The sequence below is a fragment of the Centrocercus urophasianus genome, unplaced genomic scaffold (assembly GCF_019232065.1).
Source record: "Centrocercus urophasianus isolate 14NV4802_14NV808 unplaced genomic scaffold, USGS_Curo_1.0 seq_10, whole genome shotgun sequence".
In the NCBI taxonomy this organism is placed as follows: Eukaryota; Metazoa; Chordata; class Aves; order Galliformes; family Phasianidae; genus Centrocercus; species Centrocercus urophasianus.
In genome coordinates, this window is record NW_024884142.1 from 98,731,195 (window position 1) to 98,753,636 (window position 22,442).

The window sequence follows — 22,442 nt, forward strand, 5'->3', positions numbered from 1 at the left end:
GAGAAGGAATTGTTCCTAGCACCCAACCTGAACCTTCCCCCCAGCCCAACTTAAAGCCTTTATCTTTTATTCTATCACTGTTACCTGGGACCAGTGCTTGGTTGAAGTTCATCCCATTGGCCTCACCCCTTTGATCCAGGCTTCCAGATCTCTCTGTAGGGCCTTCTTACTCTCAGGCAGATCAACATTTCCTCCCAACATGGTGTCATCTGCAAACTTGCTGGGGGTGCACTCAAATGATCAAATATGGAGTACTTTGCATACATAAAAACGTCACATCTTATTCAGGCCTTAGAATGTATACTGAAACATGTCAGGTCACTTGACAGGAGAAGAAACAGCAAATAAAGAGCAGCTACCACAAACTTGGATTCTAAATTCCAACTACAAAGACAAACAGCTAAGTCTATGAGCACAAATTTATTTCTAACCTCACAGGTTAATGCTGAGAAGATGAATGCAGCAAGGTTTAAAATATTCATTTGAAAGTAGATATCACTGCTCTTGCAGGGAAAGGTTTGTTGAGACTACCAAGTTCTTTTCAAAATCAAACAAAACTTCATAAAATCGGTTTAAATTTGAAACAAAGCCAAGAAGGAGCATGATGCCAATACAAGGCAACCTTGTTCTGCATAAGGTATGGCACTGTGAGCACATGGCTGCTGGTTATCGTTACTACCTGGATGCAGGCTTAGCCAGGTGCATCTACATGTCAAACAAAAAAAGAAGCATGCTACTGTTCCTATGCAAGGCCAAGCATTTTGAAAATTGGCGACAGATCTTATGTCAGGGAGACATTGAAAGTAACTGACAGATACTGTGTGAAAGAGTTCCTGACTATTCTGAATTTCAAAGTCAAAGGAAGAAGCAAAGCTTTTTCTACACGTTTGTAAGTTGTAAGATGCCTCTCAGATTCTGCAGATTAAAATAAAATCTTCTTAAGTGGCTGTCAGACTACAACCTACACTACGACACTTCTTCTAATTCCATGTCATGTTTTGTTCTAAAGCAGCAGCATGGCTTTAGAGTCCAGCCTCCGTATGCCAAGCCATGAGAACATGGATAGGCCTTAACAACCCTGTGAAAACTGGCAATTAGAACCGAGAATTGCACGTACATATTTCCAAACTGTATGTCCTGGAGTGCTTCAGAGAGTATTTCAAACTAAGTCCTAAGACAGAGGCCAATTTTAAGTAGGTCATATGTAAGCAAATTCTTATTTAAGACAATGGAGTTGCGTTCTTTTGCAATGTATTTATTGATGGCCCCAGGAGTGCTAACACAGGAAAAGGACATTTTCATAGAGCTGTGGGCCAGAGAAAGTCTGCACATGATGAGGAGGTACAGTACATGGCATCATCTAGAGAAAACGCGCTGCCATGTTAAATCTGACAAAACCTGTGCAGAGGAACACCCACCATTAAATCCAATACCAAAAAACACATTCATCCCAAAACACATCATAAGATCATCACATAATCAACACCTTCCTTTGGACAAGCAATCCATTTTGCGAAACATACAACATTTCTTTGCATTCAGCAAAACTAAGGGTTGTCTTGAAAAGGTGGCAAGGCCATGGCATGAAAGTAAGAGACTGACCCTAGAGAATGACCAGAGCCAACTCATCCCCCAGCTTTGTCCAGACCCTCATCCTGGCTGGTACACATTCCTGTGGGAACAATAATCAGTACCATATTATGACTCCAAGGTCCTTTCTCTGATGTCCTCTGCTGTTTAAGAGATGAAGAAGAGATGTTGAGGAAATAGGCTGAACATGCCAAATGAATCAACATCTTGCTAGAAGTCTTGGCATCTTGAGCTCTTATCTTTAGACTGAGAAGACAAGTAGCACATGAACTAAGATTTCATTAAAGCTTTGTCGCAGACAAAACAATCCTCATGTAACCTTGGATAAATCAGCAATTGGTCACATTTTAAGGTCTCCCTCTGAACCACTGCTACACACAACCTTCATCACAGTAAGCTAACATGAGTGTTCTTCCTTATTTTCCTCTATGTATATCTAGCTGTTGTGCTGTAGGGTCCAGCCTTCAGCGCCCCTCACGCCTTTTCCCATCTCCATTAGAGCACTGTTTGTCTGGGTTCAGTGCCTTTAAGTCCTTCTTGGCATAACAGCAGAGAGTGACAAGGTGATAATTCTCTTCCCACAATTTAAAACAAACAACCCCAAAACAATAACCATGCTACTTCATACCACCTGGCAGTAAGAGTGTCTCCCATCTGTGCAACAATTCTAAATGAAATGTAGTTTAGTTTTCAAGTACACCTGGATAACACCACCTTCCACTTTATTCTTCATTCAAATCTGCATCACAGCTATAATCTGGCAGCAACCTCCTCTCTAAGAGGAAACAGCAGTTGAACAATTAAACGTGAAAATTCTATGAATCACAGTAGATGAGCCATGTGAACATGGATTTTTTTTTTTCCCCACTGCTTTGTGGTCTCTCCATCGTAAGACTGGTTTCACAAAGAAAGTTTGCTCCTCCAACTTTCCTTTTACACACGTACAGACCATGGCTTAAAGGTCCCTGGCTCAGCAGAAGGGCACTGTAAAGAGGAGAAAAAAATTACTGTAAGCAGCAGCAAGAACAAAGGAAGGGGTTCTGATATGGGTTCAGAGGTTCCCTTTGAGGCAGGTGATCTTGCATCGCTGAAGATCTGAGTTCGTATTGAAACAGAGACATCTGCCTCCTGGCATTACATTAGACTTTGTGCCTGGCTTTAGCTGAAGGCCAGGCTGTCAGTGCTTCGTGCAGACTCTCAAATTCACTTTGGTGGCCTCCTCCCCATCAGACAGTGATGCAGGTGTTCGGTGAGGACAATTTTTGCTGTTAACAATAGTAGGGTTCAAGCTGACAAGGCCCTTGTGGATGCCCACGTGAACAGACAGCGAAGTTTTACAAGTCACAGCAGAACTCTGTGCAGGGACCTGCTCTGCATGGCCCTGTCACAGCACTGTGACAGAGAAGGAGCATCCACGAAGAGATGGCAGCAGTGTTAAATCCTGCACTCCTTCAGGGCAAGCCCAGACCTTCTAATGAGAAACCTGAGATCATAACATTCAGCACAAAGTGAGCATTTCCAGTAACACTTTCTCTTCCTATCCAAAGGAGGCTAATAAATCAGAGTGGGCCTGCACAGTAGAATCCCTAAGAGATAACAGTCAGGAGCATCAGATCAAGCAGAGCTTTTGTTCTACAAACTGCATTTGGAGGATGGAGGGATGAAACGCTATTTCAGAGACACTGCCAGTCCTAGCGCTAGCAATGCCAGTCTGTGCATTTGTCTCTCATCTGATGGTACATTAAGTGAAGGATAAGGCCCATGAAATAAAAACCTGCTGCTTAAGTACAATTCCCCATACTGCCCTAATCCCAGCTCTGGGATCTAGCAAACAGTGTGGGGTAGACTGGTCAGGGCTATGAAAGCATAGTTACCATTTTCGTGAAGGTGTCCACACAGGCATTGCGGATCCTCTCTGGGGTGGCAGGGCTGTCCAGCCTGAATGGTTCCGTCACACCAGAGTCTTCCCTTGCTGAGTAGATAGCATCTTTAATGGCATAAAACACTGAAGCAGACAGGAACAGAGGCGGCTCTCCCACAGCCTAGACAGAACACAAGCAAAATGAGACTGCAGCTCAGAGCAGTCCTGGTCCTGGAAACACCAGTTTCCAGGCTGAGAGAAGGATGAGCAGGTCCTGGATGACAATCACTGTTCTCATTCCTGCTTTGTAACTTCTCAATCTCCTAGATGTGATCAACACGGAAAGGCTGCAACAAAGCAGTACTTCCCCTCCCAGGTGTGAAACTCAGTCTATCAAGAGATAGGAAATAGCAAGCTGAAACTGCTTCCAGTTTACCAAGTATGAACTTCCATTCCACAGTAAAAAGAGAGTATGAAAATACAAAACTTCTAAAGCAGGAGAACTGCTATAATGGGAAAAAAGACTAACCCCTGTTCACATCCCTTTAGATAGTACAAAAACTGCAGCAAAGGCATTCAGGTGACACAGAGGTGAGCGGAATGGGCAGAGCAACCACGTCCTATCACTGGAGGTCCTTGCAAACCAGCAGGAATGCCTCTCTCAGGGATTACAGAAGGGTTGGACTGGATGGACTTTAGGATGCCTTCCAACTCAAACCATGCCACAATTCCACAGTACTACAACAACAAAACCAATGGTTCTGACACGTGCATCGTCACTTTATCATGCATTCATACAAGCCTAGAGAAGTAAGAGGCCTACAGGTCATGCAGACGTACCTTGGATGAATAAATTGCCTTGCTGTTGGGGCAGTCACGGAGAAGAGACACGTAGAATTCTGTTGGGATGTCTCCAAATGCTGGGATTTTGTACATCCCAGGCCCTCGAGTGTACAAGTTCCCTTCAGGCGAGTAGCGCAATTCCTCCATAGTGAAGAGCCCAATGCCTTGGACAAAGGCTCCTTCTATCTGCAAAAACATCCAAACAAGTTTGTGTTCTTGATTCATTGCTGCTGTTCTGCCTCACACTTGAGCAAACAGTGACAATTTCAACCAGAGTTTTCAGTCCTCCATTCCTGTCTAAGTCTCAACTTCTCATCTCTAAACGCTTTTGCAGATTACAGCTTGGTACATATATATATATTGATTCCTTCACAGGCAGATTAGCACTGCATGAGTAGTATTTGCTGATTATTTGAAGGGCATGAGAAAAATATATCTGAAAACAAGCTATTTTGCATTTTGTGTTTCTATATGTAAATATTTCCATATTTCAGCACGAATGCTTTCTCAAGTACTGCATATTCTCAGGTCAGCAACACAAAGAGCAAAAACACTCCCATACCAATCCAACCATTAGAGTCTTCTTTATATGATTTTTCCACTGTAAATCTTAGAAGGAAGGAGAAAAAAAACACAATCTTTAACCCAGCACCATGTGCCTGTGGTCCTGCAGCTATACAGCCTCCTTTCTCTCTTTTTCCCCCCAAGATCCTCTGCAGCAATCCACAGAGGGATGCAGGAAATTGCCATCTCTTTGACAGTCTCCATATAACCCGCCTCTTTCTTTCCAGCCCCAGCCTGACAGGCTGAGAATACAAAGGCTCCCTTTCCCCTCGGCCACTTCAAAGAGAACACCTCTTTCTGAAAACTTGTTGCTTTCAAAATTTCATTTCATCTGTAGCAAACTCTTGCTATGGAAATAGACCCTGCAGCTGCACCACTAGGGTTGCACTGTACTGACACCTACAGTTAGCAAAGCAGTTGGATTGTTTTGACTAGGCAATCATGTGCAAATACCTGATGATACATGTCAGTGTATCAGATAACCTTGTGTTTATTACCTTCTTTTGCTGACTGATAAGTCAGTCAGCCCCTGCCAAGGAATCTTCTTACTGAGGTATGCAGCAGTACCTGGTGGATAGAATCCACTGCCCCAGTTCTCAACACAGAATAGTTTTCACTAAATTAAACAGGGCTTGATGTAGACAGATAGACAGGAGTGTAGAAATCAACTGCAGGATTTAGTAGATGTATTCCACATAGCAGAAACTGGCCTTGGAGTGAGGTTATTCCACTACTCCATATTCCATATTCTCTGGATTCATAATCCTGTGCCTACTGCATAGTTAGTAGTGAATCAAACTGGTTTTCATAGCCAGCCTAAAATGCCTCACCTGATACTGAGTTTAAATTTGCAAAGGCACAAGCTAGAGCAGGTTAATGATCTATCTAGAAAAGCTTAAGAGCAAGGTGATCTTGAACATGGTGAAATTAGTGAGACTATTTCACTTACCTGCCCTACATCTATGGCTGGGTTCAGACTGGTGCCAACGTCCATAACAATGTCTGTGCGGACGTTCTAAGAGACAGAAACAAGGAATAAATCAGCACAGGTGTTGAAAATGGTATGCTGTGGTTTCGTTTGAGCAAGAGAAATGCGTCCACCAGCACCCAACCTTGCCCAGTGTTCAGCAATCTGTGTCAAGTTCAGTTCTTCCCGCCACCTTTTAAACCGGTTCATCCCTAAAGCAAAGTAAAGCAGTGCAGTTTCCCCTGGAGATCGATTGGACCCGATCTGTGTTAGTTCAAAGCTGCCAGGGTCAGTGCTCTGTACCCGAGCACAGCCATCAATTGGAAGGTCAGATTCTAATGAGTTGTCTTTTCTTCTTCCTTTCTAAAAGATCCCGGGGCTATTTTTAATAGTTAACTCAATTCTGATACCTCGGTGTTCCTTTGTGCTAACACAGAGCTGCTATCTCTTACACAAGCCAATCCCATAACTTTTGCAATCATCCAGCCCCATAATATCCCTGCGGGGCAGATAATCATCATTTTATTATTCTTTCCAGACAGTTGCACTGTGGAACACAGAAGTTAAGAAATTCACTGAAGGTCACACCGGACCAATGACAGCACTAGGAAGAGGCTGACACCCAGTATTTGCTTTAACTCCCTGTGAATGTTTCCTTTACCCAAACATGGAGGGCTGTTTCTCTGCTGACCCCCTCACCTTGTGGTCACCTGTCAGGCAATCTATCTCAACCTCGGAGCAAGCAACACCGTAACTGAAGTAGTGGAATGGTTTCCCTTCATTCGTTTCAAAGTTGTAGCCAACGTCAGGAATTCTTGATGCAGAGAAAAAACAAAATCAGATTTAATTCACAGTCAAGAGGAATACAACCACAGTGCAGGTTAGCAAAAAACTTAATTTGCTCAGGTTTTATCCCCTCCATCAATCCCACGCAGAAATGAAAAAGCATTAAAGAAAACCTATAAATAGAAGTCTGACAAAGCTGCCCTATATTCCCAAACCCAACTGAAATGATTTCAGCCATCTTCACTTTCTGATGAATCTCAGGGCTTATGGTGACTTTTATAGACATATTGTCACAAATCCAGTAGCAAATCCTTTACTTTTGAGCGCAGTTAAACATTCCTTGGAGGTCATTGCCATGTTTCTAGGTAGGAAAGGGCATACAGTCCTGAATTAGAGCAGTATCAGAGGGATTAGGGCTGCAAATCCCCCCGGAATCTCCCTGGATGCAATCTATGCAGTTGAATAAGAACTGCCTTCGCAGCATGAATATTCACTCACCTATAAAATCCTGTGGCTGACAGACTAATGCAGTTCTCATAGGCGGTTTTAATCTGGCAAAGTGAATAAGAATTTGAAAACAATTATGGTCCAACCAATGCCTGAAACATAGCTACCACAAACACGTTTGGAGGAGGACTTGAACAGAAGGTGTCTGGTGATGGACAGCTGACATTCAGTGCCAGCAGTGCCAAATGAAACGTCTTTTGCAGCTGATTCCCCACATCACCTGATCAGCAGCTGCCAAACAGAGTGGCAGAGCTCTAAGTCTTACTTGTGCTTTGTTCATCACAGAATCCCTTCACTAGATACAAGATTTCTTCCTACCCAGGAGTGGAGCTTGACTACAGAGACATAGGAAAACACTCAAGACTTCATGGGTCCCTGAGCAGCCTGATCTAGTGATTTGCAGCCCCACCCAGAGCACAGGGGGTCAGAACTAGATAATATTTAAGGTCCCTTCCAATGCAAGCCAATCTGTGAATCCATGATTTGGTAAGGTTTGTCACAAGGAGGCCCCAGGATCAGTCACAACTGATGCTTTGGGGATGAACCCTTGCAAGCTTTGACTACTTCCCTGGCTCTCTTTCCTCAGATCTCTGCTAGTGAGATACAGGAGGGTATATCTGCATTCAGGGACTGACAACAAAAGCAATCTCTGAGAATGCCCATTTGCCTGGTGACAGATACAGACAGCTTACCCAGCTTTCCCAGGACCCTTTGGGATTAGACTGCTTGATTGGCTCAAGTCTTTTTAAGATGGTCTGGCATGCATTCTAAAAACAATTAGAGAAAAGCAATATTATGAGGTTTGAAATGTCAGTCAGTAGTATTAAGAGCACTTCAACACTCAAAGAATCTTCTGTTTAGATCAATATTGTTTTTAGGACTTCGGCATATCATAAAAAGGAACAAAGTTCACTAGAAAATGGCTTGCTGTGTAAAAGAAATGTTGACTGAAAAGTAATTTAAAACAAGTTGTGGTGATAGAAGAGAATACCAAATACAGCACAGACCTTTCCAGATCAATATACAAAACATCTTAAATCCATGTGTTCATACAATATCTTTACCAAATCGTAGTGTATCACCTTAGAATATATTGCAAGATGATCTCGTAACACTGGAAACAAACATTCAACCTTACTTAAGATGTACAGAGACTATAACCAGTTTGATGCTGAGATTTTTAGCTTTCAACGTTATCTTTTCTCTTTTCACTGGAAAAGTATCATGTCCTGCAAATGGATGCACTGATAATGATAATAATCCCATGTCAGAGATTGTCATGATTATGCCATTGCTACAGAAGGATATTTGCTCTAAATTTATACATCTTCTCTCTGTATGGTTCCACAGCACAGGCCACAAACCACCGGCAAGTAATACTTGCAGCACGATACACTGGTATCTCATTAATTACTAGGTCTCATTAATTACTAAAAAGTTAGGCATTTAAATGGCTGCTTTGTTGTGTTCATTTTGAGCAATCACTAATGCTCAATTCCATGACTACAAAAGGACTGGAATTGAAAGTAAAAAAGTAACTGGAAAATAAAGATGGTCATTCATTATCTGACATCCCCCCGATAGCTATAGCAGAAGTTATGAGGTATCCCTTGCCTACAAGTCCCATTTGAAAGTTATATTTTTCTTAAGCAACGGGTAAATACACATCAATTTTTCATCTTCTTGTTTCCCAGCTTACGACCCAATAGCTTAAATAACTTGGGATCAGTACATGGACAGCCATCCCGTTGATGTCAGCACTGACAGATGCAGCTGTTGGGGAGGTATTAGGGACAGTGTTTGTGCTGGTCTCACTGATGTAAATTTTGGAGGTAGGGATTCCAAGTGACCTGCTAGCAACCTGTGGAGCAAAGGAAAACAATTGGTAAGTGGTTCTTCTTATACAGGAGCATCACCACTCACTGCCTACACTGCCAGGGTCCACACTTAAAGCTCCACATTCTCCCAGTCCAAAATTTCACCTTTCTTGGGAACTCGGTTGATTTTGTGCTTGAGAATCTACCAGAACATTGTTAAGTTCACCCTTCACAGGCGTTGTGCAAGTACACACGTGGACACAGGCCAAAATGGTGGGCATTCACTGCATTGATCTTAATTACAAAATTATCAGAGGATTAAGACATCTATCAGATTCCCTCCTCATTTCCCTGCTGAAGCAGTGTTGCTCTTCTTAAATTAAATTATTTTTTTAATTATTATGGCATGCAAATATGCAGATACATATTTGCAATACAACAAATATACACAAAGATATGAACAAGCTATTTTTATCATGTGACAATTAACTGCTATAGAGGCTAGACTGCAGCCATAACCTGCATTATCTATACTAGATGGGTTAAGATTATGAGAATTCTAAACCTCCTGCTAAAATGTAATAATACTCTAGAAACCTAGTACTGCAGTTGAAATGTTTAAAAGGAATTATGATTTGTTACCCTAAATGTGCACAGAGAGGAGGTGTCAACTTGACTGAGGCAGTACTATAGAAGGAGTGTAATGTGCCATAGCAGGTGTCTCATTTGGTTAAGTCCAAAGTATTACCTGGATCATTTTGGTGTGAAGTCCTTGACCCATCTCAGTCCCACCATGTGTGAGTAACACAGAGCCATCTGTATACACATGGACCAGAGCTCCAGCCTACAAAGGTGAATATTAATCAAAGTTTTGTCATAAATGAAGTAGTGAAGTACCTAGCAGATTTCAGCTACAAATTACAGAGAATGAATATTCTTTGGTGCAACTAAAGGCGCTTGTTTACATCTGAAGTGACTTTTGTTTAGTGTCTCCAGCTCAGTAAAAGTTCCAATGACTTTGCAAATCTCAGCCTTCCCGTTGGGAAGGCAGGTGAAGTAGCCCAAACCTGCCTCTGGTCATTTGAACTTTTGAACACTGCTGATGGTCCACCAAATCAGATTAAACATAGGAATAAAAATGACCATTTTTCAGTGTCACAGTATTTCCATTATTGAGGAAGTCAGGATAGACAAGGAAATAAACATATTACAAACAATGAACATTTAGCTGCATTGCACTGGGGTTTTTTTTGGACAGTATAAATTGGTAACTGCTGTTACGTTCATTTCGGTTCACAAATGTTTTGCTTTTTCTACCTAATTTAACTTCTCCAAGAAGATCTGGTTTAGTACAAAGAGAAGAAAGTGTCTGAGAGAGGCAGAATAAATTTAACTCCTTTATAGGAGCTAAACCAATGACTTCTACAGACCTGGTTCAGAAATGGGACAGTGAAGCTGATGCCAAATTTGGTAGGAATAATACACATCCCTCTTTTCCTCCAGCGATTCTGTCTGCAAGGAAAAAACATTCACGAATGATTTTTTCACTGCATCTCAGTGCCATGCTTCCCACTGACAGGTTGGGAGTCAAAGTAGAAATGAAATATGTGAATGAAATATAGACAGAGTTAATTGGCAATTTTTAAGAAAGAAAGGTTTTGTTTATAGGTCTCTACAAGAACAAATTTGAATTGAAGATGGCCTCCTAGGCATTAAAGAAGCAATTGCATGGCTATTAGCTACTCAGCTGTAAACATAAGCCAACTAAGAAAGGTGATACAGCAATGAGAAGTCTACACAAGCTTTCATGATAGTCATAAGAAAACCTCAAGCGAAGTCTAGACTGTGCAGACCCCTCTCCCATGCTGTATTTCCCTTACAAAATAACATCATGCTAGGCCAGATTCCTGCCTTATCTAAGATATCAGGTCACTGTGAGAGCCTTTGTTACATAGTGGGCCTGAAGGAATTCTGAGAAAAGAAATTTTCAGAAGCCATTCTGCAAGTACATGGACTAACTTAGCATCACTCAAGTTGCTAAGAGAACTCCAGAAGTTTGAAGGTACAACCAGTAATTCTGCAGCTTGGGGACACCTACTTGTTGAATTCTTCAATTAGTTTCTTCCTGGCATGATAGTTAGAGCTTGACAAACACTCATCCCAGCATCGCCGTAGAGTAAATCCCTCCAGTTTTTGGTTAAAATGAGTCAGGTCTCCTTCGTGATACAAGTTGATCTTCCTTACCTTCCCAAAGAGACATAGAAAGGATATGTCAAATTTAATGTTTCAGACTAGGTCCTTTTAAGGATGACATGAAAAGCACATTGATTCCTAGTCTTTACTCCCCCTAGGGAGCAATAAAATTAACAGATAAAAATCTGTTTATAGAAAAATGGGTCCTAAGACATTAAAGGATCAAGACAGATCCTTTAGTATATTTTTAATTAGATTAAGGCAGCTAGTAGACTTTTTCTGAATACCTAGTCTTAAAACAGGTATTTAAAAACTGAAACTACTGAGGGAATTTAAGGAAGCAAAAGGTTATCCATGCTTTAATGGAATAATCATAGAGAAAATCTGAGATTTTGCAAAGGGTTTAGCAAAAATGAGCAAAAGTTCTTATGCTCTAGAATTTTCTGCAATTGTATTCAATTTTCAGACCTTGTTCAAAGTCAGTGCTGCCCCGAAATGTGTCAGTGGATCTGTACCTCCTCAGGTGGTAGGTTACACTTCCGAGCAAGGTCACTCATCCAGCATTCAGCAATCATCATTCCTTGGGGACCTCCAAAGCCTCGGAAGGCTGTGTTGGAAGACAAGTTGGTCTTGCATATAAAGCCAATGCTGCTGACATTAGGGATGTTGTAGGAGTTATCCAAATGTAACAGGGCTCTATCCATAACCTAGTGAAGAGAAATGATGGAGGTGTGCACATTGTACATGAACTACATGTCAGACTTCTAACTAACCACCAAAGCTAGCCTGGAAAGATCTGAAGATAATTTACAACAGCAGACACTTCCTTTTCCATCCCACATGTCTGCAGTCAACACAGATGAGCACTGAGGTGTAACCAGTATGCCTTCCCATTAGCAATGGAGCATCAAAGCAATACCCTTAAGGAAAGGAGAACAAAAAAAGCACACTTTTCTATTGATACTTAAGACCCTGGAAAAGATTGAGCTTCCAAGTTATTCTTTGGCTCTAGGCTCACCATTATCTGGAAGCATTGGACACTTCTTTTAATTATAACTTATTTTAATTATACTAAGTAATGTCTTTATAGGAAAGAGGTCTTGATATCAAGCGACTCAGCAGCTGGACTATGAGAATAAGGTCAAATATACAAAATAAACTACAAAATTTCAGATCTTTGTCCATTAATTGCCCAGACTAGGAAATGGCCAGATCATTTACTGTTTGTGTTCCCAGATTTGTCTTCCAACAGGAGCACAACGCAGATATTATGCACATCTCAAACTTATCTCAAAGCAGAGCACATCCCAGTTTCCCAGTTCAAACACAGTCAAACAGGCATTTCACACATACACTCCCAGCTAGGTCCATAGTTTATACGAAGACATGCCTGACATTGCTCTTCATACAGCATGAAGCACATTGCTAGCATCAAATCAATCTAGTACTTGCAGTCTTCTCACACTGAAGTGGATTCACTTTCACAGAAAAAAATATCAAGGTCTCAACGGACTTGAGAAGGAAAGCTAGAGTGAGCATGATTTACATTAGGCTATTGAGTTGGATACTCATGTAACAAAAAGGGAAATATTTCTGTTCCACAGTACAAAAATTCTTGAAGACAAATTCAGAACCCAGGCCCACCCTTCTGAACTCCAATATTAGCTTTAGCCACTCCTCAAACAACTTGTTGATTCAAGCACCCTGCCACAATCAAACTATTGACATGGGCGTATTTTATTTCAAGAAACTGGCTTTCCCAAAGTTGGGAGACTGTCAGCCACCTTGTGTTGTGCAGCAAGTTTCCTGTCACAGCCCTCTGTAATGCAAAGCAAACATTCTTAACCTTTTTAACTTAGACAAGTTATTAAAACATCAGTATCAACAATGTGACACATGCCAGGGAAGACCGGTTGACTCAAAGAAGCTGTAGAAGATGAAAACATCAAGAACTGTTTTCAGTCACATCAGAGAGCAGGATGTTAACACACTGCTGTAGACAAAAGCTCTGAAGTCAGAGTAAAAGATTATGCAGGGAAACACACCTTCTGCATAGTAACCTATCAAAAAGTTTATTTTACTTACACCGTGAGAGAGGTCTGCAGAGTTGCCCCCATTGCTGTAGTATGACACTTCCAAACTCTTGACTTTTCCATTCTTCATGAAACCAACCTGTTAAGAGATTGACCTCAGTAATGTTTTTTTCTACAAAATGTTGTTTCCTATACTCCTTCAAAAACTGAATAAACCTCCTGAAGACAAAAAGTTGTCTGTCTTCTGCTGTAGCACAGGACAAGTGTACATAGTAAATGAGAATGCTTCCCAGAAAGGTTTCCATGCATGCATCTTAATCTTGATCCACAAAACTCTTCTAAAGTGGATGCTGCTTGCTTGTCACAGTCATACTCTCCTTAACTTTTGTCTTGCTTTGAAAAACGAAAGCAATTAGATTGAAAAGGGTACAGCAGAAAGGAGGTTAAAATTATTATTAGTGTAATGTTGTAAACAAATAGCCATCTAAGATCAAAGTGATTGTCAACAGGAACAGGGTTGTGGTTGGAGGAAGATGAAGTATTCACATTTAAGTCACAGGAAGAGAACCACCCAAGTCAGAAGAACTCCTACAGGAAGCAGAACTGTACAATCCAAAAGATCTTTAATGGGATGAATGTCATAACCCAGCTGAACAGACCCATTTGCAGCAGGGGATATCAGCAGTGAAACAATCAGAGCAGCAACTTTATCACTGTATCTTACCATTCACTGACATTTCAGATGATAACACTAAAACACCATGCATTCAGTTTGTACGTGTGCGTACCTTGTACCTCCCCAGGAAAGGATGTCTCCCACCACTTATCAGCATGTCCTCATCTCGATCCAACATGCACCTTACAGGTCGGCCAACTCTGTTAAAGGATAATTGATCAGGCAAACCCTGAACTGCACAGTACAGTTCCTACAGAAACATATTTATCTTTTTAGTGTCTTTTTTTCCAGAGCAATGGTTGCGTGAGTTAGGGATAACTTGCCTGGATTGCATATCTTCCTCAGAAGAAAAAAAAAAAAAAAAGGTTAGATTGAAGTGAGAAAGAGAGACTCACAGACAGACCCTCTAGGGTTGGGACCTGCAGTTGAAAACACTTGTGGAGGCTCCTATATGAAGAAGGAAGAATAGTTTCATAGAGAGAGATTCTAAAATGTAAGAAATGACTTGACAATGACAAGGGGGAATGGTTTTAAACTGAGACAGGGAAGGTTTAGGTTAGATATCAGGAGGAAGTTTCTCACACAGAGGGTTGTGTGAACTGGAACAGGCTGCCCAAGGAGGCTGTGGATGCCCCATCCCTGCAGGCATTCAAGGCCAGGCTGGATGTGGCTCTGGGCAGCCTGGGCTGCTGGTTGGCGACCTGCACATAGCAGGTTTGAAACTGGATGAGCACTGTGGTCCTTTGCAACCCAGGCCATTCTATTGTTCCATGAAATCATTGCTTTCTATATTATTTCTCAAGGTAATCTCTTGGCTTGTCTAGGGAAAATTGCATATGAGTTATGTAATAATGCTAAGTACTAAGTAGCCTTCAATTTGACCTGGCAACCATGGCTGTTTACTCATTATCCAAGGAGGATGGGAGAAACTCTTCATTCTCCAGCAATTCTGCTTTTCCTGTGTCTTTCCTCACACTGTAAAAATGTCAAGGGAATGTCATAGATATGATTCTATAAGCTCTAAGATATAGAACAGCAGTGGTTTGACTGACAGATTTTTTAGAAATGGATACGTATTACCAACTGTTTTAAAAAAAGAAGGCTTGCTCAGAACAGCAAAAACGAAGCTGCTTTAAGTACAGGAGTTTCAATCTGGCTATGCTCCTCTGAAAGTATTCAGTGCACAGAAGCCATCTCGGATGCCATGTTTGCTGACAACTACAAGAAGTTGCACAGTTAAAGATGGCCCCATATCAAAACTCCAGAAGCACAGTTACAATCTGTGTTTCAGAAATGGTTGTGGTCCAGGCTCATTCCCTGGTCTGTTAGGAATTTGAAAAGCAGGAGGTTCTGTTCAGTGACCTTCCCTCCCCTCAGGAAAAAAATCCAAAAAGCAGAGTTCATATAAGAGCTGAGAAATAGCGTTGTATTATTGGCATAGCAGGGGTTTAAGCAGAAAAGAGGCTCTCATATCTGCGCTATACAAAACAACACAGGCACAAATAGTGTCCAGTTTTGAAGGGGTTTCTAAGTGAAAAAGATGAGCAGAGTTTGAGATACAGGAGTTTCCAGAGAGAACTAAAAGAACAGAAGAGGGTTTTTCCTCTCCTTTCTGGCATCCCTGCATAATCTCAGACCCTTTAAGCAGGTTCCTTTTCCAGCTAAGAGCCCCTTATGTATCCCTGTTAGGAAATCCCAGGCTTGCTACAAACTGCACAGTCTTCAGAGCACTCTAGCACAAATGTTGCCCAAGAAAAAACTGTCTGGACCAGGTGAATTCTAAAAGCAAAAAAACCCCTAATCCCTACACTGAAACTTACTTGAAGGCTGCCACAGCCACTACAGTGGTCAGAATAGTATTTCTAGTCTCTTTTCCTCCAAATCCTCCACCCATTCTTTTCACTCGAACCACGATGCGGTTTGATGGGACTCCCAGAGCTCTGGCAGTAAACTCCTAAAGAAAAACAGAACAGCAGAAGCGATGTATGGAACTGTCTCATCCACACCACCTCCCTTTTCAATGTGTCATTCAAAAGCCAGCCTTATGGTCCTGAAGGCATCCTCTGTAATCCCTGGTTTAAGAGATGTGTTACCAACAGAAGTATCAGTCAGCTGGAATCAAGTTCGTGACATCAGCTGGATGGGTGTAGACTGAAAAATTAGAGATAGGTGTGGGATTTATTATTATTATTATTATTAAGCATAAGGCAAGTTAGGACAAACTGCAAAACAAGCATTCATCCAGTCTAAAACTGATGTTCAAAAGAATTTTATATTTGAAGTCAGAGAGACCCTACCTGCGTCTTCATTAAGTTCTGGGTTGACACGAAGAGTTCCATCTCACCATCTTCTCCCTTGGGTACAGCCAAAGTACAGTGAGTTTCCAGATAGAAATGCTCCTGTCCACCAAGGTACATCTCTCCTAGAAAGTTGACAGAAGTGTCCCATAGATAGAGTGCCATAAGATGCTTACCACCATCTCCTATCTACAAACCACCACCCTTTTAAATTGTTAAACACGAAACATGGGTGCACAGCACTGGGTGTCCAGTGTTGTGCAGCACTGGACACCCTTAGCTCTAAAACTGACACTTCCATTTTGATGTAAATAAATAAATAAATAAATGAAATAAAAAAAAAAAATCAACCAAACAAGCAACAAACATTTAAAAAATAATCCTGCACTCCACACCATTGAGCCAGTGTCGCTCAGGATGTAACCCTGCCTGTGGCAGGAGGGTTGGAACTTCATGGTCCTTGAGGTCCTCTCCAACCCAAGTCATTCTGTGATTCTATGTAGTTTGATGCCTTCCAGATTTTCTTGATAACACCGAGACAAACATTTCTAAAACAGGATTGTGTTCATTCTCACCTTCCAAAATGTGATCAGATTCTTCAAATCCTTTCTTCACATCTCCCTTTTTAATCCTCTTTATAGGTTTAATGAAGGATTGTTTCTCAATAGCTTCCTGGGAAACAATGAAACGTTCATGGACATTGAGATTTTGGAAAGGGTCCAGAGGAGGGCAACTAAGATGATCAGGGGGCTGGAGCACCTCCCCTATGAGGACAGGCTGAGGGAGTTGGGCTTGTTCAGCCTGGAGAAGAGAAGGCTGCGGGGTGACCTCATTGCAGCCTATCAATACCTGAAGGGAACCTACACCCACGAGGGGAGTAAACTCTTCAAAAGGGCTGACAACAGCAGGACTAGGGGAAATGGATCCAAGTTGAAGGAGGGAAGATTGAGGTTGGATGTTAGGGGGAAGTTCTATACAAGGAGAGTGGTTAGGCCCTGGAACGGGCTGCCCAGGGAGGTTGTGGATGCCCCATCCTTGGATGTGTTCAAGGCCAGGTTGGACGGGGTCCTGGGCAACCTGATCTGAATGTGTGTGTTTGGTGGCCCTGCTAGGCAGGGGGGTTGGAACTACATGATCCTTGAGGTCCCTTCCAACCCGGGTGATTCTGTGATTCTATGGAGACAGAGTGAAAGCAAAGCTTCCTCTGACTGATGTAGAAATGTTTTAAGGTAACGCACAAGTTGCTGAATGTTAACTGTTGGAGCTTTTTGCCTGTTGCCACGCTACAGCACAGCAATTTCACAATAAACACCATGACTAAGCAACCTAGGATTGTTCCTTGTGACCTGTTTTATATCATGGATCCAGAAGCTCAAGACCTCTAGCCAACAGAGCTGTGACTTCTGACCTGTGTTAACTGTAGTCCATGGCCCAAAGGGCAGTACAGAAAGAAAGGAGATAGAAGGAGAAAAGTGTATTCCCACACGGAGTGAGAACTCCTGCAGAAATAGTCCACTTCTGAGCCCAAACACAATCTTTCCTGTGGAAATTTTATGACTGCAATGCACTCTTGCCAAAAGTGCACATTTCCATCATGAAAACAAAACACAACAGTGATAGAACTGCAACAACAACAAAGTTTTTTGGCCCCACTCTTTTCTTTCTAGGTTGAATAAGCGGATGTTAGCTACAGAAAAAGAAAAGTTCTAACACATGGTTTGAAAATGAACTACCTATGTAAACAGATCAAAACCTCTGCTCGTAGATGACTGCATGTCTGTGCTGGACAACACACAGATTTTTTGAGCCAAATCCAAATACAGAACACGTGGCACAAAATACTGACCTTCATAAAAATTAATTAGCCTTAACTTCTCCCCAGTATTTCTCATTTCTCCTTAATGGGAATGGCTTTGTCCAATTTTCTCTCCTTTCTAGATGTGAATGCTGTGTTAGATACAATTAGCTTTTACTCCTACAGGAATGCCTTGTTAATAAGTGTTCCAGTTTAAAAAAAAAAAAAACGGCATGAAATAATCATAAATTGTTGACATGTTTCTTCAGTTTTGAGAAGATCCCTTTAAAGACTGCTGCATCCCCATCACAGAGACAAATGCAACGCATGGCTAAATAACCGTGCGTGAACAACGAAGTTCACTGGATATCAGAGCTTTGAGAGCTGACAGAGGAAGCAGACCTGAGCTAACTTACCTGAATTGTGACAATAGGTTTGAGCTCCTCGTATTTAATCTTCACAGCTTTAGCTGCTCTCCTGGAATGTTCCTGTGTGTCTGCAATGACTGCACCGATGATGTGACCCACACAAGTGACCTGCAGGACAGGTTTGAACCCACCATCAGTTAGTGCATATACACACACACACACACACACACACAGAGTAACTGCAAGACTTGTGTTAATTCTCTTCAACTCTTCTTTTTTTTTTTTTTCTTCCTTTTTTTTTTCCTTCCTCCTTTTCCTCACTGTTTGGTCTACATAAAGCCACCTTTGAATAGCATAAGGAATAGATGAGTAGCTAGAGTAGGGTTTTTATGTCCATGTAGCTGTCTGAATGGAATATAGCCATGATTACTCATAACTCCACAAGAGACACTGATCAGAGATAAAGGAGAGGGGTTTGGAGCAGGCCTTACTGCATTTGGCACGTAGATATCTACTGACTCCAGCGCAGCCAGCATTTGTCTCTGCATATGGCAGGGGACTACATGGGACAATATAAGTACTCTCATCTCCTAGGCAGCATGATTGAAAAAGGCTATCTTTAAGAACGTACCACATCCTCAGCAAAGACAGTCTCATCATTAGCGATGCCAGTGATGTTACTGCCAGGAACATCCTTAGCAGAGACAAAACACACAAACCCAGGGACACTCCGGGCTTCTGATGCGTCCACAGAACTAAAGAGAGAAAGCAGGAGAAGTAGAGCTATTATTTCTTATTTTTCTTTCTGTGGTTGATTATGAGACACCGATAAATCTTCAGGCTTGATTCCAAGAAGCCTGGCAATGCATAAGAGAAGTTTGTCATAGGATATCACATTAGACTAAAGCAGAGAGGCAACTAAAATCATTTTCATCGAGTATTAATCACAAAAAAATTGAAGCTCTAAAAAATTGTGAAAGGTTGCTTTTGCAATATTATGTACACAGGCTACGTATTTGGCTGGCTTTACAAAGGGACTGTTGCCAGTAGAAGAGTCGTGGCCTTGTTTCTGCTGAACAATTTAACATCATCTATAAATTACTGCAATTTTTCCAGCACTCTTGTTTAGATTCCTGAAACTTCGTTGCAAGATGTGCTTGAAAGTTGTTGTTTATTAATCCCAGTGCTCTACAGACATTTAAAAAAAACATTAACGTGTGAATGTGAACTCTTAGGCACCAGGAGCTGAAGACAATGCTATTTTTCTTAAGAAATCTCACTTTCCAACACTTCTGCACTAATGCCTCCGAAAGAATCCCCTCATTGATTCTCTTAGTAATACAAAATCAGATCATTTCTAACTTATAGTTGCTAGTCAAAACCTGACTCAGGTGAAGAGAAGTTTTCAAAGCCAGTATTTCGACCAATAGAATCGTAGGTTGAGGCTCTTCTGTTACTTCTGTCCTAATGAAACATACTGCCACATCCTCTACGGAATGACACAGGCAGATTGAAAAGTCAGTGTGCAGTGCAAGTGCAAGAAAACACACACAGCAACTTCTAGAAAATATTGCACGCTGTGGTAATAGGCATAGATAGGATGCTTTCTTCATGGCCTCACCTGCACCGGTAATGGTAATGATGCTTATATGCTTGTGGCACTCAATGACCACACTGTAACACCTGAGATTTAATCATGACGACAGAACATTTTTTGTCACAAGCTGGAAGTCAGCTACTACATCAGTGCACCAATGACCACTGTATGCTGCCCATCCCATGTTTGACCACTGTGGGAAACCATTGGGCAGGGAGCCTTAAGTGGGCAGGAAGTATTGCCTAAGGAACAAACAACAAATCACAAGGCTATTGAGGATGATATGAGGCAATGCCATGCACTAATTCTACCTGTTTGAGTGAGATGGGGTAAGAATGCTGCCTAGGGACAAGGGCTTTGTGCTCCAAAACTGCCAGGTCAGTTAATTCCCTCAGATTTCCCCTCACACAGATTTACAAGGCAGCTTAACATTCAAATCTCACCTTCATGTGAGACACCTGCATGCACAAAGCACGCAATGAGCTACAGTTCCCACTGGTGCAAGAAGCTTTCCCCTCATCCTCAACTTATCATGTCAATGTTTTTTAAGCCACAGGAGCTAGACGTTTGCAACGTGTGAAACTCAAAAGCAACACTTACAGGATTTTAGCATGGGCTTTGGTGCTGGTCACCAGTGTGAGATACAGCTCATTCTCATAGTGTGGAATGTCATCACAGTAAACAGCCTCCCCGCATGCTTGCTTGGCTGCCGAAACGTGCACCAAAGGCCGGCCCACAGTATCTTCCACCAACTGCCCCCTGGGCACTTCCTAGAGCAAAACACACTGCTGACTTCACTGCTGCTAGTGCAGGGGGCAGAAGCACTGATGGGAGACTAAAAGGCAAGGTGAGACATCCTAGCAGGACATGTAAAGGGACAGGGGCTCAGTCCCTCAGTTCCCTAGGGAAAGGAAGATAAATAGGATGGAGTGGCTACACAAGGAACAGCAGGGAAGGAAGTGAAAGGGATTCGGCTCATATAAGCTTCCAAGTTTGGCAGCTAGCTATTCTCAGTACTAAAGATGAAAGGAGCAGTGCTGGGCACTGCATCCTAAAATAAGGAAGGGATGGAGACCAAATTAAAATCCTTAGCAACAGCATTATAGAAGCTCATGTACTGTTAATACTCAGGGAAGAAACAAGACAAGAAGCACTGCCTGAGCTAAAGAAAAGCCTAGATAACAGCAACTTACTTGGAAGAGCTGGGTGCTTGCAATGGGATCTTTGTGAAACAGCTCCGTAGCACTGATGTAGGTTGGGGGGATAGGTTCACACAGATTGCTCTGCCACAGAATATTAAAGAAAATTATCTTCCCAGTCAGTCCCTTTCTCATACTCCTCAGTAGCCAATCTGCCTGAATTTCAACTCTTTCCACTCTCAGACAGCACATACAGCTCACTCTTCCCCAGCCTGCCTTCCCTAGCAACACTCACAGGGCCATTCTGTTGCTTGCTCAGCTTCTGGAGAACGGTCAGATAGAATTTGAAGAAGAAGCTGAGTGTGAGTGTGCGTCGGAATTCCACCATCCCACCAGGTGCAGAAGGAGACAGGTCCATCTCACCTGCCAGCAAGCGGCAGGCATCCTGCAGCAGCTTCTCATTCCAGTCCCTGCAAGGGAACACAGGCAATAGTCAACCTTTCCTCAGCCCTAACTATCGGCAGGACAGATTTCCAATAGACAAGCTCATTCAGCATTCTGAGAGCCCAACACAAACATTTGAGTGTAAGGGAAGAAGGAAGGCATCACACAACATACAGACTGCTGCAGAAATGTAGCATCGCTTCTTCCCCTTTGTTCTTCTGGGTACCATCAGAGAGAATGATTCTGGGTATTTGAATTGCTGTTAGTGCTGCTCCCCTAGTCAGACTTGCAGAAAAACTCCTACCTGCCAGTGAGCTCTTGGCAAGTTTTTAGTGCCAGGATGGTTGTAGGAGCCATTCCGCCATAGCTTAGTTTGACCTCCTGCACTCGACTGGTGCCATGTTGGAACAGGACTCTCATCCCACAGGTTACAATAGCAATGTCATCCTCCCTACGGTAAGCCTGCTTGAAAGCTGAGAAGTATTCACCCTAGAGACAGAAAAATATTTATTTATTCCTTGCCTTGGCATGTTTCAGAGCATGGAAATGGACAACCTGTTAACCTATCCCTACATAGATGAGCTATTTTAGGGAACTGTATCAGATGGATTCATCTCGCAGTGCCTTGTGTGATATATTTGTTCAGGCAGTGTTATATATCGTATAGGTTGGAAAAGACCTTCAAGTCCAAAATTCACATGATCTTAAAATTAAGTCTAATGTATTACACTAGTGGTTATTATCCAAGATAGGGCTGTTTGTGAAATGAGTTTTGGCACACCTGCATACAGTTTTCCTACACTGTGAGGAAAACAACCTTTTTTACATAAACAATCTTACTATTCCTCTGCAACCACTTTCTCCCAGGCTGCCAAGTTGGAAACCTAATCAGTAAAACTCAGATTCCTTCACCCTTTCTCTTCCAGCTCTATTGGAAGTCCTTATACCTGAAAGGAACTGAAATC

At 42.1% G+C, this 22,442-nt stretch overlaps 1 protein-coding gene across 2 annotated transcripts in view; it reads right to left on the minus strand.

Annotated features, from left to right (window-relative positions):
* Positions 1 to 1,234: 1,234 nt before the first annotated feature.
* The window catches only part of XDH (xanthine dehydrogenase), a 40,378-nt gene continuing 19,170 nt past the window's right edge, over positions 1,235 to 22,442 (minus strand). For both annotated transcript variants that reach the window (XM_042822037.1, XM_042822046.1), the window contains 23 exons: positions 21,782 to 21,966; positions 21,329 to 21,503; positions 21,088 to 21,177; positions 20,495 to 20,664; positions 18,929 to 19,052; positions 18,346 to 18,465; positions 16,710 to 16,806; positions 16,135 to 16,259; positions 15,658 to 15,791; positions 13,950 to 14,037; positions 13,214 to 13,300; positions 11,644 to 11,835; positions 11,034 to 11,179; positions 10,366 to 10,447; positions 9,684 to 9,779; positions 8,851 to 8,979; positions 7,811 to 7,885; positions 7,110 to 7,162; positions 6,525 to 6,639; positions 5,808 to 5,873; positions 4,292 to 4,480; positions 3,465 to 3,632; positions 1,235 to 2,574 (listed from right to left, as the gene is read on the minus strand). In XM_042822037.1, the coding sequence (XP_042677971.1) occupies positions 2,524 to 2,574; positions 3,465 to 3,632; positions 4,292 to 4,480; positions 5,808 to 5,873; positions 6,525 to 6,639; positions 7,110 to 7,162; positions 7,811 to 7,885; positions 8,851 to 8,979; positions 9,684 to 9,779; positions 10,366 to 10,447; positions 11,034 to 11,179; positions 11,644 to 11,835; positions 13,214 to 13,300; positions 13,950 to 14,037; positions 15,658 to 15,791; positions 16,135 to 16,259; positions 16,710 to 16,806; positions 18,346 to 18,465; positions 18,929 to 19,052; positions 20,495 to 20,664; positions 21,088 to 21,177; positions 21,329 to 21,503; positions 21,782 to 21,966 (2,757 nt within the window). In that variant the 3' untranslated portion in view covers positions 1,235 to 2,523. The remainder of the gene's footprint in view (positions 2,575 to 3,464; positions 3,633 to 4,291; positions 4,481 to 5,807; positions 5,874 to 6,524; positions 6,640 to 7,109; positions 7,163 to 7,810; positions 7,886 to 8,850; positions 8,980 to 9,683; positions 9,780 to 10,365; positions 10,448 to 11,033; positions 11,180 to 11,643; positions 11,836 to 13,213; positions 13,301 to 13,949; positions 14,038 to 15,657; positions 15,792 to 16,134; positions 16,260 to 16,709; positions 16,807 to 18,345; positions 18,466 to 18,928; positions 19,053 to 20,494; positions 20,665 to 21,087; positions 21,178 to 21,328; positions 21,504 to 21,781; positions 21,967 to 22,442) is intronic.